The following is an 18,559-nucleotide window of genomic DNA, read 5'->3' on the forward strand; positions in this document are numbered from 1 at the left end:
GGCGGCCAGCGAGCTGCCCGTAGGAAGCGAGAGGGGTGTTTCTCGCTGGTCTGAGGGCTGTGGCCCCTTGCCTCACGGGGGCCGCTGTGCGGGCCCGGCCCCGGGCCCGGGGCAGGAGCAAGCAGCAGGCGGCGGTTCTGCTTTGCCAGACTTACGCCGGACACGGAATTGGTGCTGGGGAGGTGATGCTGTGAAGCCCAGTCCCCGGTGACTTACTGGCTTTGTCAGCTGGTCACGAAAAGGGTAGCTTTTTCGTGAGGGCTTAGAAGTAAAGCTGGGGAGAAGGCCGCCGATTTTATAGGCCGTGAAATAGTTGCTGTGGGGTGAATATCGTGCAATTCTAAAAGCAGGTGTTGTCAGGAGCACGGAAGAAGATGCAAAGACTGCATTGTAACACTACTAACTTTTTTTACGGAGTGGTGTCTCTGTCAAAAATACTTGTAGATGCTTCTTCCCTATTGGGGAGGCATTGTGTTATCTACTGCTTGTGTGGTGATTTTGACAGCTGCTGTTGTTGAACGGTAATTCACTACTGTAATTCTTATTTCTTTCTCCAGTTGTATGAAATTCCCAACCCAATTCCAAACACTGGTGATGTGTTCACTTAATACCTGGAGCTTGCAGGAGCTCACTAAGCTAGAGCAAAAAAACTTTGTGTAGGTGTTATTGAGTTGGGAGGTGACACCCATTGCAGAATGTGTCAGTGAGTAGACAGCTTCCAGGGCAAGAAAACAGAACCTGCAAAGAGCTTAACAGGGAAAGCATCTGTGTAATGAATCTTGGAGACTGGGCAGCTAAGTGATATCCAGTGCCAAAAGTTATTAATGTAGCTTCCAGTTTGTTGTCACTGTATGACGTACAGAACTAATACAGGCATACAGAGAGTTCGGTTTTGTACCTAAGCAAGCAGGCTGAGATTTCTAATGACCTTTTTTGGCCATTGAGAGGCAAATATTAATAAAAAAATGAACTGTGCTGTTGATAAGCAAATACTCCATTTGAATTAGTAGCTTTTAAATGCTGCTTGTTAGTTCCTGAATAAGATTTTAAGTATGTTTTCATTTTAGTAACAAAAATTATAAAAGGAAAACAACTTTGGTCAGGTTTGATCCCAAGTTTTTTCTCAGCAAACTGTGCTGTGCTTACATAGAGTGATGCTGTGCACAGAAACTGATGATTGCTCTCTTTTTATGGTGATAGTGAAATAGAATTTACGGGAATGTTGTCAGAATTGGTTACTTTATTGCCTACCTATGAAAACAGAACTGGAAAGCATTGAGGGAAAAAGCTTGCACGCTCATGGATTTGTCATGTAGATGCCAGAGCAGAAAGTCTGATCAAAGTTTTTGGCTTGCCTTTCAAAGTCTTGGCAGTTTCCAAAAAAGGAAGTGTTATTTTGAGTAAACACCCAATTAAAACAATTAACAGAGAAACTTAATTCTTTAGTTTCCAAGAAGAGTGGTGTTTTCTGTGAACTAAGTAATGCTGTATCATCTAACAATACTGAAGTCTGAAATTGCTATTCAGTTCAATTTATGTTTCCATTTTCAATTTTTCATTTAGTTATGTCCAAAGGTATTAAAATATTCTTTTTTTTTTTAATTTTAGGAAGTCCAAAAGCATTCTGTGCACACACTTGTGTTCAGATCTTTGAAAAGAACCCATGATATGTTTGTAGCTGATAATGCCAAGCCCATCCCATTAGATGAAGACAGGTAAGTATTGCAATCAGTGAATTACTGGTATGCCTCAAAGTTTTAAATTATGTTATGATATCTCCATCCAAGTCAGAAGTTTCTGTGGAGTTAACAGCATAGTCTTGAGGGAAGAAAAAATACTAGAATTGTGAAGTAAGTTGTATAAAACCTTCTCTGAAGTATTTCAAAACTTAATAACAATTCAGAAATTGGAGTTTAATCAGTATTATGCTTTACTCTTCCAACAGTCACAAAGTAAAGATGGCAGTCAAGCTGCGTACAGAGTACGGCTCAGTGTTACACATGCCTACTCTTAAAGAAAACTTGAGAGAGAAAGGAGGCCCAAACACTGGGGATCCTTATGGACACAAACAGTATTCTGGAAATCAAGGTTAGTTTGCTTTTATTTGTCCTTTCTTCTGTGACAGTGTCACCGATGTAAAATCTGAAGAATGCAGTCCAGTATTAATCCATTGGAGATAAAGATGGAAATCAAAATAGCATTTTTTCATTGTTTGGTATTTTTCTTGCTAGGATTCACAGGAGGTAAGTGATTCAGAATGAGGAAGAAGTTTGTTTTAACAAAGGAATAGAAGGATGCTGTGTATTTTTTTATAGTAACCCATTAGTAAACGAGTAATTTTTATAGTCACAGTAGTTTGTGCTGTACTTAGGTGTTAGAAAGAGAAAGATCAGTAAAGTATTTCTTTTTACAAGTTCATGATGCTCAAGGACATGCTCTTTTGTTGTTCTGTATTTTTTTATGGTTCATAGAATTTTTTCAGACTTACTTTAGCTGTGCAACTATTAAACCAGAAAACTCTTTATTTTAAGTCAGGATTTTTTCAATGTATATTTGGTTATGTATGAAGCATGTATGTATTAGGTAGATCCCATACAGAAACTTCTAAAGAATGTCAAATACCATCTTATTTTAGTTAAGGGTTTTTTTTCCAAGGTACTTTATTTCGAAGTATTCTGAGAGTAAAAGACGTTGAGAGATAATTAAATTTTTTTTCAGAAAAGAACCTTTTTCTTTTCTGATACCCCAAACAATCTAGTCTTTCCCCATACAAGCTAATCTTGACTAGCTTAGGTTTCAGACACCCATGCTATTTGTGTAGTTGAATCCTTTTCCATGATATCTACCTCAGAAGGCATCTTTGGCAGTATGAAGGGTTCTCTCTTGAGAGAGAGTGGCAAGTGGCATCACCATTTAAAAAAAAGTTATTTTACTCTTGAGTTTTAGAAAACTGAGGTAACCAGAACAAATGAAATTAATGAAAATGAGAAATGCCTGGGTGTTATGGATTAGCAGGAGAAACCAGCAATCACTTCTATGTATGACCCGCTCTGTTTTCCTGTATTTCCTGTTTGAGTGCATCATTTGCAGTGCAGTATAAAATGTAATCATTAACTCACGTTTTGTTGCTCTTTAGGACAAGAACTTGAGTATTTGATCACTGGTACGCATCCATACCCACCTGGTCCTGGTAAGTAAAATTCTGTGAGTGTTTGCCTGGGATTTTTGCCTTCCTGTAAGAACTAAGCATCCTCCATCCTAGCAGAAGCAGGCTTCCTGTTGCCGTAGAACCGTAGTTGATAGGAGTGGGAAATGCCATTGAAGTCTTTCACAGTACTGATGCAGAGAGTTTTGTGGCTCATAAATGTTCTGGGATAGGAGGTAGGAGAAAGATTTAGGTACAGATGCAAGTGTCTTCTCGTAAGCCTCAGTGGATGTGAGCTTGCTGTGAAGTGGTCATTCATTTCTATGACATTTCACCTCCCATGGTAAAATCATCACAAAAATGTTTTAGGAATCCCCTCTCTGATATTGTTGTCCCCTTTCTCTTGGAGAGCTTGCTGAGACCCACAGATCCCTGGTGCCTTCACTGTTGTGGCAGAGCTGCTCTTAGAATTTTGTTGTGAACAAGGAGGGGGAGGTTCCAGCTAGAAGGAAGTTGAAAGAAAAGAGGGAATGTATCCTGCTTTTCATCACCAGACCAGAAAGGTGCAGGTATCACCACCTTGCTCTGAGAAAGAGACATTAGGGTCTAATAATTTTAGTGTCATTTGGTTTTGTCTGTGCTTGGAAGGGTTATGTTTCTGTGTTGTTACATTGGCCATTCCTAATTGTCACTGTTACTGATCAGATGCTCTCTTCTTGTAGCAGTTTAGTTTTAGCTGTTGATATTGTACTGTTAGTGCTTAAGTTTATTGCAAGTATGGTGGGAAATGTGTTGTGGCTTGATTTGTAAACTAACAAATGTAAGTGTTCAGTGGACCCTCAGCCATTAAAAAACCATGCATAGTTGACTGACTGTGTGGACAAGACTTGCTTACAGAGGTTTCCTCAAGTTCAGTGTTCTTTAATAGTATCACATATGTCATGGTTAAAAATTAGATTTTTCATTGATGTTTCTTGTTTTAACCTGGGCGTCTCACCCAATTATTGTCTCTGTTGTCAGCTGCCAGAACTTTGGTTAGGAAAAGAAATAGTGAAATGGGAGTGGAATAAATTCACCAGTCTGCACCAAAACTACACTTTGCAAAGAGGTTTTAAATCTTTTAAAAAAAGTTATCTGCTGTTCTTAGGATGAGGTTATAAATTATAAGTTGTAGTTCTGGCATCAATGCATGATGTCAACCCCCATATAGGTTGGCATAATAAACTGCACTAAAGGACCGAAGCTTGCAAATGCTTCTTGAGATCATGTTTATTTTTGTGGTGATTGGATTCCCATAGTAGTTGGAGCTAGATAAAAAGATGGATGCTGCTCCTAGCTAGGCTTTTTTGTTTCTAATGACAGAATCGTACCGTTTTCTGCTCTTGAAATTGTGTACCTACGTATGTAGTAGAAGCAAGATGGAAAGTATTTGGGCCAAAATAAAAATTGTAGTAGGCTTGACACACTGAAAAATAATGTCCTTGAATGATGGGATTTAATATTACAGGGGTATGACAAGCCCTTGTTTGCAGGTGTATGTGTGTACATGTGTTTGTATAATATACTTTTCTGTATTTTCATTTTAATAGAGTTGTCTTTGCTTTTGCTGTGTTACATTTTTCAAGGTGTGGCTCTGACAGCAGATACTAAGGTCCAGAGGATGCCTAGTGAATCTGCAGCACAGTCCTTAGCTGTAGCACTTCCTGCTTCTCAGTCCAGGTACTGCTGTGTTAACTTCATTAACAGTTTTGTAATCTATGGGAGCTTCAAGGCAAAAGACAGAAGTCAGGATAAGAGCTACTTTGAGTATTCTAATTTATAAGATATTTAAAGAAACTACTTTTAGTGTGACCAGGCCTCATTTTTCTGTACACTTTTTTTTTTTCCTTGGATGTCATGAGAGGCAATGGGCAGAAGTTAGAACAAGGGAAGTTCCATTTTGATACAAGAGGAAAAAGTGGGGCTTTCTTTGTGGGTGTCTTTGTCAGGCAATGGAACAGGTTGCCCAGAGAGGTTGTGGAGTCTCTATCCTTGGAGGTGTGCAGCACTCGACTGGTTGCAGCCCTGTGATACCTTTTATCTTACTTAGCAAAAGACAAAGTTGATTTCAATCCATCAACTGTTTTCATTCAACCTAGGCTGGATTCAAATCGGACAGCTGCTGGAGTGGGTGATATTTACAGGCATGCTGGAATATCTGAGCGTTCGCAGCCTCCTGGGATGTCTGTGGTGAGTTTGTTGCTCATCTGATGTGAAAAGTGCGTAGTGATCACCAGATTGGCGAACTTCTGGGTTCATTTGTGTGTTGTATGGAGATCTCCTGACTACCTAAGTTTAATCAGTGTTGAGATGTTGGAGTGAGAAGGCTTTAGGTTTTAGGCAAAGAGGTAAGTTGTAAAGCATAAGAGTAACCTTCCTTTTAACTTACAGGCCATGGTGGAAGCTGGTGGAAACAAAAATTCAGCACTAATGCCAAAGAAGGCTCCAACCATGCCCAAACCTCAGTGGCATCCACCTTGGAAACTGTACAGAGTAAGTTACAAATGTACGACATAAACAGGCATATGAAAGTAAATTAATATTTTATTTTCTATATAGACCTCAAAGCATAATTTTTGCTTCTCATTCACAAAAATGAAATCAAATGAGAAGCGATCACAACTAAGTTGTATACGTACACTCCTTAAATAACTAGGAGATTGGATTACAAATGTTTTTCATTCTATTTAGCAACTTATTTTGTGAATGTTATTAACTTTACCCTTTAGTTTATGTAGATTTAGCTGTAGCATGATAAATTCATTAAAGAGTTTGTTTTTTCGTTACTAGTCAGATTCTTTGGCAAAGAAAAGGTGCAAAATTTGAAAATAGTAACATGTTAAAGAAATACTCTAGCAATGTTAATGTAATGAAATTACGTAATGAAATTGTCTCCAAAAACACTTAAAGGCAGTCACTGTTTGAATCAGACAGAATTCTTTTACTTGCTATGAAAATGGGGGAAAAAACCCTCAATATTTTAATTACAAATGATCTCTGCACTTTAGATTGCTTGACTTGTAATCTTGACTTGTAATCTCATATAATCTTTAAACATTTTGGTGATGAGCATGGCAGGGTAGCTGAGTTGAGGGGAAAATCTCTAAGCAGATGTATTGGTTCAGATCTCTGACTTTTCAGGTGCATCTGTCTGAATGTGTACTTTTTTTTGTCCTAAGGAGCTGATCCTTACTATGAAACTTAAACAATTTCGTATTTTGTCTGAGAAAGGGTGAATATTACTTTAGGAGTGTCAGGCTTTCCTGGTATTTAAAGATCTCATGCTCTAGTATCAGAATTATATTATTTTAGCACTATTCATCTAAATACAGCACCTTATGTAGGCATTTAGGTCTTCTGAAGAGTCCTGAATGCTGTATTAGTCATACATCTTAAGTCTAATCTTAAAAAAGTAGTTTTCTGAAAAACACTTGAGCTTAAAGGAATATGTATGCTTTCTAAATACAGCAGTATTAGGTATGTGCCCTATATAAAAATGAAGGGAAATGTAATTTGAGAAAAATGGCACTAAAATAAACCCATGAGAGATTTAAAGTAAACAAATGAAAAATTACTACTTGTTAGGAGCACTTTCTTTTCAGAGAGAGAGAGAATGTAAATAAAATTCAAGTCACTGTACTAATTCTACATTTTAGTGGAGGCTTGCTATCAAATTCCTTGCTCAACAGGATGAAAGCTTGTTTAAGCAACCCAGAAGTAGAAGCATAGCTGGAACACCAAATGTGGGTTTCATCCTATCTGTTGTTTAAGATCTACATTTTAACTGGTCTTCCTTGTTTTGAAGTAATTTGTGGAAGATGGGGAGTTAAAATAGGTCAGATAATTTATTTCTTAGATTTCTGCCCTGGAAGTGCCTGTTTCTATTCCTAGACTATGAAGAAATGTAGACAGCTATCTCAAATGTATGTGGCTGTGGTCTCATCTAGTCAGAAGAATTCACTCTAGCTTTCCAAAGTATTTCTGCCTTATTTCTGCCTAAGAATTTTTGGCATGTTCTGGGTTTTTTGAAATGAGCTGTATGACAGTACAGGAAGGATGACATCCAGTGAAAACAGCTATGGGTTTTGATTTTAGCTGTCTGACTTCAGAGAAACAGAAAGGCTGCTGTAAGCAAGCCACGTATTGGTAGAGCTTTTCTTGTGAGATCCATCTCCAGTATTTTGTTACCAGAAAGTTTCCAACAGCAGCAAAAGGAACTTGTGCTTAAACACAGTCTTGGCAAAGCCTCGAGTGTTGGGCTACAGTGTTATGGACCCTCAAAGGATTTGAAAAAGTTGCTTGTAGGAGCAGGGTCTTTCTGTACTGCAAGTTCCCCCAGTCTGGTGTATGACATGAATTTCTAGTAGTCTTTTATTTAACTAAAGTAGAAATCAAGCTCTCTTCAGATCTAATTTCACATTTGACCTCTTTGGGGCGTATGCATTTCTTGGTGAATACTAATAAATTCCTATGTTGGAGAATGAAAATTATAATGACAGGTATATGTGTGTTATTTCTGACTTAGAAAAATTTTTGTTTTTTCTAAAGGTTATCAGTGGTCACCTGGGGTGGGTGAGATGTATTGCAGTGGAACCAGGAAATCAGTGGTTTGTTACTGGCTCTGCTGACAGAACTATAAAGGTAAGAGGTTGGAAGAAATCACTGACAAAGTTTGGGGGTGGTTTTTTTCCTCCTTATTTAAAAAAAGTCTTCAGTCCTTGGAAACAATTTCTTGGTTACTACTTGCAGAATAATGATCTGCAGAACACTTTTTTCTTTTATTACTTAGTCATAAAGGATTTGTGGAGTATTACTTCTTGAGATTTCATTTATTACATGGTAGTAGCTGAACAGCGAATGTTTGTTATTGTAATTTTTAACTTAAAATGCAGCAGGATCAATTACATCTGGGCTGTTAACCCAGCCTGTCACCATGTAGCTCTTACCTGTTTACTTCAAAATACCTATTTTGATGCAGATTTGGGACCTTGCTAGTGGCAAATTGAAATTGTCTTTGACGGGACACATCAGTACTGTACGAGGCGTGATAGTAAGTGCAAGAAGTCCATACCTTTTTTCTTGTGGAGAAGACAAACAAGTGAAATGCTGGGATCTTGAATACAATAAGGTAAGTGGTAGCTTCTTTAGTTGGAAATAATTGGTGGTGGTGAAAATAAAAATCAAAGCATTTAGAATGTTCTTTCAAATGTCCAGTTAAAGCGTGTGTACATTTTTCATTCATCTAGGTTATCAGACATTACCATGGTCATCTAAGTGCTGTCTATGGTTTAGACTTGCATCCAACAATAGATGTACTTGTAACATGTAGCAGAGATTCAACAGCACGAGTAAGTATAGCAATGTTACATTTTAACATTTTGATATATCAGTGTGTTTCAACATCTTCTATTTGTAAAAGTGAATACTTAACAAAGGATAACACGAATCAAGATGAAAATACTAACATGATTTATGTTAGCTTTGTCTTCCATTATGGATAAAACTGAAGCCTGAATACACAAAAACGCATTGTCACTTCAGGAGAATGTTTTATTTCTTAATTAGTAGGTAGACTACATAAATGTATATATAGGATCGCTTAGTATTTAGAAGATGGTACGGTTTTATGGTGACTTTGTTATCTGTATGTCTAGCAATTCAGTGGCAGGCTCCCTGCTCCCCTTGAAATTTGCCAGCTGAGGCAGTTGTGTGATGAATTGTTGGATGAAAAGTACAACCTCGATACCATTGTTTAATCTGTAGAACTATGGCAAGGAATTCATGTAGTCAATGGCAGTGCCTAAATACATTGAATATGCACCTGTTGATTGACCTCTGTGATTTATTTACTGTGAATTCATAGATTTGGGATGTGAGAACAAAAGCCAGTGTGCACACACTATCGGGACACACAAATGCAGTAGCAACAGTGAAGTGCCAAGCTGCAGAACCACAAATTATAACAGGTATAGTGGGCATGGTTTCACAAGTAACATGGCTGAAAAACATAATCATGAATGTATTTTTTCTGTAATTATGTGATGTTCATAATATATTTGTTAATTTACTCAATTTATTTTATTAATTTTCTGTTGAAAATGGACCATTCAATGGTTATTTCATACTATTAATGATACGTTTAAGTAAATATAGCTATGCATTTTTGAATGTTTTTCTTTGTTGTGATATGTATTGAGACTTGCGTTTTCTGTGATATTTCATAGTTCTCTCCAATTCAGCTAAGAAGTGTCCAGTACCATGGTTAAAGTTTATCATCTTTCCCATTATGTCAAAATCTAGCTTTGCTGTGTAACTAGTTAGTTCTTCTTGACTTTCAAACTGCATAAAAAGACTGTTACAACCTAGCATCTTTCTTGTCTGAGGTGACATTAGTACCATATTTTCGTAACAAGCATAACATTTTTGTCTTTCACATACAAAGTTTTGGCTGCCTTATCAAAATAATAATGATGATAGAATCAATATGATAGTTTCTACAGTTTTTTATTGTCTTTTCATTGTAGGCAGTCATGATACTACCATACGGCTCTGGGATTTAGTGGCAGGAAAAACTCGTGTTACCTTAACAAATCACAAGAAATCTGTAAGAGCAGTAGTGCTACATCCAAGACAGTAAGTTTTCCTCGTTCTTCTACACTTTCACAGTTCATAACATTGGGTGGTGACAGAAAGCCAATGTGAGTGATGATTTAGAATGGTAGGGCGTAATAATGTGAAAACTTAATGAGCTTAGAATGCTGTAAAAATGTACATGTCAGTTCGCAAATACCTTTACTACACTGATGGTGCTCTGCAAGTATTGGCACTGTTGTACATTAGCAATACTGAGAATGTCCTATATCCCACAGAATTTCTTATGTATGTGCCTTTGATGCAGTCCTTGAGAAACCAGTGACACTGGGCTTGTAAGGCTAATAATAAATATGTGACTGAATGTTTGATAGCATTATTTACACATATGCCATTTTACAAAACTACTTCGCTTTCTGCTAATGGAGACAGCAATTAATACAAAAGGATTTTTTTTTTAAATATGTGGTTCACTGCACAAGACATTTCAATATAACTGACCATAAAAAGAAACTTCTTGTGGGTATTTCATCTTTGAAGCAGGTGTACAGTACTCTGAATTTAGGTACTGTATTTTGGTGTATCAACAGTTGGCTGTTCAGATAAATTCCCATTAAAACAATGGAAAAAAAGAGTTCACATAACTGCAGTGCTTCTGCACCTTCAATATTTTAAAATGAAATTCTGTCATTGCAGACATTCAGAATCTTTGATCTGAATCAGATCCAATCCACGTGTCTGAAAAATTATAAAAATCTCATGCTGTGCCTGTTAGCTATAGCAGAAAAAAACCTTAGTTTTACTTATATTCTGCCAAAAAAGTGGTTTCAGATTAATCAATCATACCTCTGAAAAATATCTTGAACTGTTTTTTATCAAGCAGTAGCAACTATCAGCCTAGTATTTTTTATATTTCAGTACTTCTATATTTTTTTAATATTCCAGTATTTTTTCTAATAACTTATTTTGTTATTGAAGAAACTATTAAATAGACAGCAATTCATTTAGATGTTGTGGTAACTGAAAATATTCCTACAGGCCTTTGTATGCACTGCCCAAATAACCTTGTTAACTGCTTCCACATGTTAAAATGAGGGAATTGATTATTTTAGGGTAACTCAGTAAAACAAATTATCTATCTTAGTTCACTTTTTTGCCGTGCTTTATCCTTGGTTCTGTAGCTAGCCGATACTGGTGGTTTGTTTTGGTTTTGTTTTTTTTCCTGATGCCTTTGCTGATGATGCCCTTATACCTGAAAATTTGCCAGAATAACAGCTGACAATAACTTCAAGTGCATTTTTAATGTTTGTTTGTGTATTAACATCCTATATGGTGTAGGATTTATAAAGTTTAGGTAGTCTATGGAACAGAAAGGAAACAGATAGGTAATTCATGACTTCATTGCTTCGTTTTATGCAAAGTAAAAATGTCAGAAAAGCAGTTTTGGTGTTAAGTAACTTTGCAACTAGCATTTAACAGTAGTTTCAATGAAGAATGTTTGCTATCCCAACAGCTATTTTTAACTTCAATATACTGTGCTTATTTTCTTTCAGTTACACATTTGCATCTGGTTCTCCAGATAATATTAAACAGTGGAAATTCCCAGATGGAAATTTCATTCAGAACCTCTCTGGTCACAATGCTATTATCAACACACTGGCTGTAAATTCTGATGGTGTTCTGGTCTCAGGAGGTAAAATGAGAAATACATGTTCATATTTCCGTCTCTGCTCCCCCATGCGTACGTGGCTGGAGGTCCTTAGACAGAGATGAGCACTCCTTTATCTGAGCCTGTAAGCCTGCTACACCATACAACTTCATTTCATAATGAGTAGGGACACTTTTATTTTCTTGGATGTTACTGAGCAGCATGCACAAAAATGTGTTTGAAAGGACTTTTAATGTGCTGCAGGGAAGAGGCTTCGGGCTCTGGAGTCCATCTTCTATGTCAGAATCATTAGCGTCCCCTCGGGAGTGGTGTGGAATTTGGAAGCTGCCTGGGAGACTTCTGAATTAAAAGAGGTTGAGATTACCTTAGAGTATTTTAATGTAGAAGCACCCTTCTCAAAACATCTGGATTTCTTGTCTAGCTAGCAGCTGTGGAGAAATTTTTAGTAGATCTGTTCTGGCTAGATAATGCTTTGAGAGGGGCTTGTTTTTTGTAACTGAAAAATTGCTTTGAGAGCATCCTTCTGAATGCAGAGTTGCGATTGCTGTGAATACCCTGTAGCTGATGCCTCTAGCAGTAATACTGGCAGTGGTTTAAACTGTATTTGAAATAGAACTTCTGCAAACATTAAGCCTATGTCCCATTACAGATTCCTTAATCTGTCATCTGTTTGACAGGATGGTACCTCTTTGTTCAACTTTAGTGGAGGTACTGCACAGAGGAGCTTAATATTCAGATTGCCAGTACTTGCTTTCCTTCCAAAGCAACTTGCTGCAATTGCTTTGTGATGTAGTGTATCATCTCTCTGGGTTATCTGATGCAAAACTGGATGAAATTCTGAGGAAGCTTCCATCAGCCTTCTTTCAAGATCAGCCTTTCTTAACCAAGAAGGAAACCAGTAGAAAATAGGAAACCTTGTAGGGTGTACTGAGCTCTTCTACATGAATGTTATAGCTGGTGTATTCCTGATGTATTAAGTAGTTGTTCATGATACCGTTTTTAGAAAATAGATAGAAATTAATTGGTTAAAATACTAAATATGTTTGTCTGTTTTAGCTGATAATGGTACTATGCATCTTTGGGACTGGAGAACTGGATACAACTTCCAGAGAGTACATGCAGCTGTACAGCCAGGCTCTTTGGACAGTGAATCAGGAATATTTGCTTGTGTTTTTGATCAGTCAGAAAGCAGATTGCTAACTGCTGAAGCTGATAAAACCATAAAAGTATACAAAGAAGATGATACTGCGGTATGTCAAAGTGTCCTTTAAATGTATTTTCATGAAATCAACAGATTTCAAACAAATGTTATACATATCAGTAAGGGATATGCACAGGCTTGTGTAATCCATTTTATTAATGTTTGAAAGCAATTTGTATGTAGTGATGTTAAGACGACAGCATCTAGTTTCTGCACTCCTTATTTCTTACTACATGCTATAGCGCGATTAAGTCTTGTGTCTATTAACTCTTCTGCGAAAGTCCTTTGTGATACTGTTTGTAGAAATCTTAATACAATAGTAATGTACATTGTGTTTTGAAGCCAGTAGGGTACTAGGTGTGGTTGTATTCATTAAAACACGGGAATTAGCAAAAAGATTAAATTTTTAAGGTTTATTGTACTTCTCTATGTGATCTAGATTAGTCATTAATATTTTAAACTAAACCCTAATTACAGGTGAATTTCAAGTTAAAAATAATACTTACGATATTTTTGTTTTTTCCCTTTAGACTGAAGAAACTCATCCTGTCAGCTGGAAACCAGAAATTATCAAGAGAAAGCGATTTTAGTGTGGCAACATACTTATGCTGTAGTTTTGTTTTGGCTTTCCTGAAACCATTCAGTCACATTTTGTTCTGCCTAGAACAGCAGAGCAGGAAGTCAGCGAAGTCATTGCTATTTCAACATGTTTTATAATAAATTTTATTTCTCTTTCCTTTTGTCTTTTTTTGATGTGATCCCAGCAAACCAGTTGCAGCTGTTAACTTTCTCGGTGGAGCATGTATAGTTCATGAAAAGGATAGATGTGCAGGTGGTCACTTTTTTATATGAATCTGTTGAGTGTAAGTCTAAAAATATTCTGATGAGCCAGGTTTTCTGAAAGTCCCTTGCTTGACTCCAAAAGTTAATTGCCATTTTATGCCTAGAAGCCATCTACTCAAAATTTCTTGAGTGACACTTTTAGATTTTTAGACCAGTATTGTTTACTGTACATATGCTAGGCATATAAATGGAACAGCATGTATAATAAATTACAGAGTAATAGAGTAATCAAGAAAGAAGCAGGACAATATAACAACAACATAGTTTGCTTTATAAACACAGCCACTGAGCATTGACAGTGCTGTGTTATTGAATGAAATGGATCTTCAAAGTGTTCATTTCCATAGGAAAACTTTCATATGCAACTACTTATCTTCACTCATTTCATTTCAGAATGGAACTTCTATAGCAAGGACCACTGTCAAATCATATTGTTCACAGTCACTAATGGGTTAGGACCAGTTGACTTTCTTTGTGAATCACCTGTTTGTTTTTTTCCAGTTATCCAAAGCATATATGACATTAGAGTACAGCAAACTTTTAAAACTGAGCGGTAAGGGGAAAAGTTCTTAAGTCATTCTAGCCTTAATTTTACATGTTGCTGTCTGCCCTGTGTCTTATGAAGGAATTTAAAATAAATAAAAAAATACTACTGAAAGATAATTTGTACTTCTGAAGGGGCAAATCTTTCATTGTGTTTACAAACAGTCACATAACAAGCAGTAAACATGTAAGCCTCCTTGCTACAGCTTATCTGTGATGTCTGTGCTGCTGTTAAGCGCTTTCTTGTCATGGGAGGAGGAAAGTCTTATCAAGCCAATTCAGTTGTTGGCAACTTTGCTAGTAGTGTTAATAGCTGCAGTGGCCAGTTTCATGCTGGGTAGATGCTGAGAATTGTTCTGTGGCCACAGCATTGATAGTAAGCAGCAGTTCACAATAATTATTTCTTTTCTCTGCCAGTCTGACTTCTTTCAAATCTGGGATTTATGTTAGAGAAATGACAGTTACTTGCAATGTAACTTACAGAAAGCTTGTAAACAAAGTGTTATTTTTGTCTTGTCTTTTATAATGCACAGGAAGCCTTGTATTTATAATTTGAATGTTTGACAATGTCATTTTATGGGAGTCCATGCTGCATAAATAACTGAATTTCGGTTGACAGCTGTTGTCTGAAGCATCTTCACAAAGAAGGGAGGGGACTATTTGGTATTTACAAGTTGGATTAAACATCTTTTATTTGGATGATAATATGAATTTTTCTACATCTTTATTATGGCTGTCTTTTAATATATCGTGGAAAAATGCAGGTTGTGGCTTATGTATATTTTACACTGCTGCTGATGCTTCATTGCAGAAATTGATGAAGTACTGGTGTTAGCACAGAATTTTCTTGCTCACAGTGAAATCCTCTGTAGGAAACCAGAGTAGAGGGGAATAACTTACATGAAAAGGGGTGGGATTTCTGGGGGGGTGGGGGTTAGTGTTTGTTTTGGTTTGGTTTTATTTAGAAGTGTTTATTTCTTTTTATAATTTGGAATCATGAAAGGAAAATTAGATTTGGCTTACAGTTCTAGCACATCTTTGTACTGGCACTTTCCTTCAAAAACAGCATTTATTCCACTGTTTATTGCTGTGAAGAGAGATCAGAAAGTCTCCTGCAGAACCTGTATTTCTTCCCTGGACTTCTGCAGGAATCTACTAGCATGGGGCAAGTGGTTGCCAGGGTATTCTTTTTGTGCCCTGAGTAAAGACTTGGTTTGGAAATTAAAGGCTATGTGCTATTACTTGTAATAATACTTGTCCTTTTTGGCTCTATAATACGCTGTCCCAGTTCTAAGTGTTGTGTTTGGTTTTTTTTAATTGTATTCTTTAACATTTGATTTGCATGTTCATTTCCTTCCCAGCAGTTTTTTCTTCCAATTGACAGTGATGTGAATATCACATACATTTCTATAAGTATTATTTATTACACATCAAGATTATCAGATGTTTAAGTGCTTCTCTAGTGCAAAGTAAGCCTAGATAGTGAGTTGTGATACAATATATCTGGTCATTTAGGACACACAGTAACATTATATTTGTCCATGTAAGTCATAAGGTGAAGCAAAAGAGGAGGATCTGGCCCATTTCCATGCTTCCAGGAAGTGTCACACTGCAATGTCAGTTAAAGTAATCGTGAATGGGAGTCTAATCTCAAATAATTAGTCATTTATTTCATAAAATTTGATGTTGTCTTCTGTATATGATCAGATTATACAAATTTCTACTGCAAACCTTGGGTTTTGTTTTATACTGTACATAATTGCAGAGAAGAAAATGTTTTTTTCTTTGTAACATAATTCAGAAAAGTGTAACTGGTAACAGTGATAAATTTTAAGATCACTCTTTGCTGTATACTAAAGCATACAGTGTAAGCCATGCAGCTAGAATGCTGTCATTTGCTGGCAGCATGAAAGTTGCACAGAACAGTATGTCTTTGGCAACTTGAAGGCTTACAGAAGTAAATCTTTAAGAGCCAGTTTCTTTTTAGTCCTGTTAGGTAAGAATTAAAGTGCTATGCCTGCTTTAAGTGACAGCAATTTAGCCATCAATAAAACCTTCAATATGATCTGATTTAATGTCTTTTTTTTCCATTCTGGGTTTTGTAGTAAAAGAATAAAAAATAACTACATATGGTGCACCAGGGGAGGTTTAGATTGGATATTAGGAAAAATTTCTTCACTGAGAGAGTGGTCAAGCATTGGAACAGGTGGTGGAGTCACCATTGCTGGAAGTGTTCAGAAAACATGGATGTGGGGCTTCGGGACATGGTTTAAGGGGCATGGTGGCATTGGGTTAATGGTTGGACTTGATGATCTTGAAGGACCTTTCTGACCTTAATGATTTTGTGATTCTCTAAAAGTTAAAAGTCATTTAGGATTAAAATTGATGACTGTTTCCCATAGTACAGTAACAAATATTTTTGCAGGTCAGCAGTAATGGAGAAAATACTGATAGCTGTTTTATTAAGAGCTTCCTATCTGTGTGAAGGGATTAGCAAAACAAATGCAGAATTGTTCATGAATTTTCTCTAACGTGTTTGAAAAAAAAACCATTGAAGCCTCTCTGGAGTTAAGTATGTGGTCTAGGACAGGTTCTGGATGGGAGCTCTGTAGGTGGAAAAAAGCTTAAGAGTTAAACTAGTTTTGGTATGTCTTACTGGGAGCAAATTAAAGGGATATTTCTGTCCATGGCACAAAACTGACTATTTGGTCGCAATGAAATCAATGGGAGTTCTATAATTGATTTTTGAAGTCATGGTTTCGCTCAGTGCGGTGGTGTTTGGTTTTTTTCCTCAGTTGAGTTGGGAAAACTCAGTCTGGCACATCATGTATGTGAGTATCCACACAATTTTTTTTTTGTGGACAAGATGCATCATTCTTTTTTAGATGAGGCTTCTAGATTTTTATTAGTACATCTAAGAAAGTGGTGAGAATTTGGAAATTAATGAATGCCATTAAGCCTGATCAGCTGAAAAAAGTCAGCCTGCAATTTTGTTCTATAAAATGTAACACTAGGTTAGCACGACTTGAAACTAGCATAAATATGACTTTCAATGGAAGCTGTTCCATAAGCAGAATGTGCAGTTGGTGAATCACTTCATTCCTTTGAAAGCAAACAAGTCTTTGGCTGAAATGAGCTTGAAGGCTGCATGGAGAGGGAAGCTTTTTGACTTGGTTTTTGTAGTTTGAAAACTTGGCAGATGGGGAACTACAGATTTCACTGGTGGTCAATTAGGGAGAGCTTGTCATTTCGGGAGACTCCATCCGATGCTTCTTTAATGGCGTCAGTTTTCTGGCTTTTATGTCTTGAAGCTTTACAAGTTTAGTTCTGTGTTTAATAAGTCAGAAGTTGGCTGAAAACTGGAAAAAAATTGGGTGGAAAAGAAATGGCCATCCCTGTCTAAAGATGATCCTTCCAAGAATTTTGCTGCACAGAGGGGAATCTGTATTTGTTGCTTTGATTTTCAGTAAGCCGTAAGCAACCTGATTGCAGGGCTAGCAAAATGTAATTGTTTCTGTGAACACTTTTTGACCTGCATTTTTCCTATGCTTCCTTATCTTAAAAAGTTCATCAGGAGTCATGCAGTATTGTCATTTCATCTAGGATGTGTCAGTAACTTGAAAAATATCAGCATAAGCATTCACAAATATTGATGTTGGAAATGAGATGTTTTCCAGCAAAATGACTACATCTAACCATGAGAATTTTCTCTTTAAAAATATGACTGCTGCTTTACAGCAACTGGTAGAATACATACTAATTAAAGATAACCTTTATAGGGTTTGCTTTAGATGGGAAATGAGGAGCTTCTAGAAGTGGACTTGTTTTTCAAGAGACCATTTTTGAAAAAATGTTTTTAAAGATTTTGACTTGAGGGGTTTGCAGGATCAACCCATAGATGCTACTGTTTTCCCGTTGTTGCTTGATTGAAACTATGTAGTGTCAGGTTGTAATGTTTAGTTGTGAAACTTCTAAGTCAGTAACATGTTAACTTCCTTCAGGTGCATCTTATCACCAGGCTTTTGTTAACCTTTCTTTAGGGTTTTTTTTAATATAATGAGTACATAAGCCCCAAATGTGTATCTAATGCATGGATTAATTGGGGCACTTGCCTGCAAATCAGACCTCAACAGTACAAACAATAATTAAGCTAAGTGCTTGTCTCCGGGTAAGGAAGACTGAAATCATTGACAAGAAAACTACAGCTGAAAATTAAGAAATCTTCAGTTTGCACAGACTTGGGAAAACTACATTGTGATCGGGTTTTTTTTGTGTATTGTGATGTTTTCTTTTTCTATCCTCAAATGCCTACACCTTACACTTGTGTTTAAGAAGTGCAGATAATGTGTGTGAAACACTTGTTTCTGCCAACATTTTTTTTGCAACATTTCTGCTTTATTTTTAGGGAGAGCATGTGTCCCTGCAAGACACCTCACCATTACTCTCTGCTGCAGGTACAACTCTTGGGCTTTCAGATGCTGCAAATGTTTTGGTTTGTTGTTTTCACAGAATCACAGAATCACTAGGT

The 18,559-nt window shown here is 36.7% G+C and overlaps 1 protein-coding gene across 1 annotated transcript; it reads left to right on the forward strand.

Moving 5' to 3' along the window:
- Positions 1–1,608: 1,608 nt before the first annotated feature.
- On the forward strand, positions 1,609–13,603 carry PLRG1 (pleiotropic regulator 1; the record flags this gene model as incomplete). Its single annotated transcript, XM_010293558.1, has 14 exons — positions 1,609–1,715; positions 1,946–2,088; positions 3,137–3,190; positions 4,771–4,864; positions 5,284–5,374; positions 5,576–5,677; positions 7,733–7,825; positions 8,163–8,312; positions 8,431–8,532; positions 9,048–9,150; positions 9,709–9,817; positions 11,329–11,468; positions 12,501–12,694; positions 13,176–13,603. Coding segments are annotated over 14 exons (1,542 nt in total), but the record flags the coding sequence as incomplete, so codon positions are not given.
- Between the last annotated feature and the right edge of the window lie 4,956 nt (positions 13,604–18,559).

This window comes from Phaethon lepturus, unplaced genomic scaffold (genome assembly GCF_000687285.1).
Source record: "Phaethon lepturus isolate BGI_N335 unplaced genomic scaffold, ASM68728v1 scaffold23208, whole genome shotgun sequence".
NCBI lineage: Eukaryota > Metazoa > Chordata > Aves > Phaethontiformes > Phaethontidae > Phaethon > Phaethon lepturus.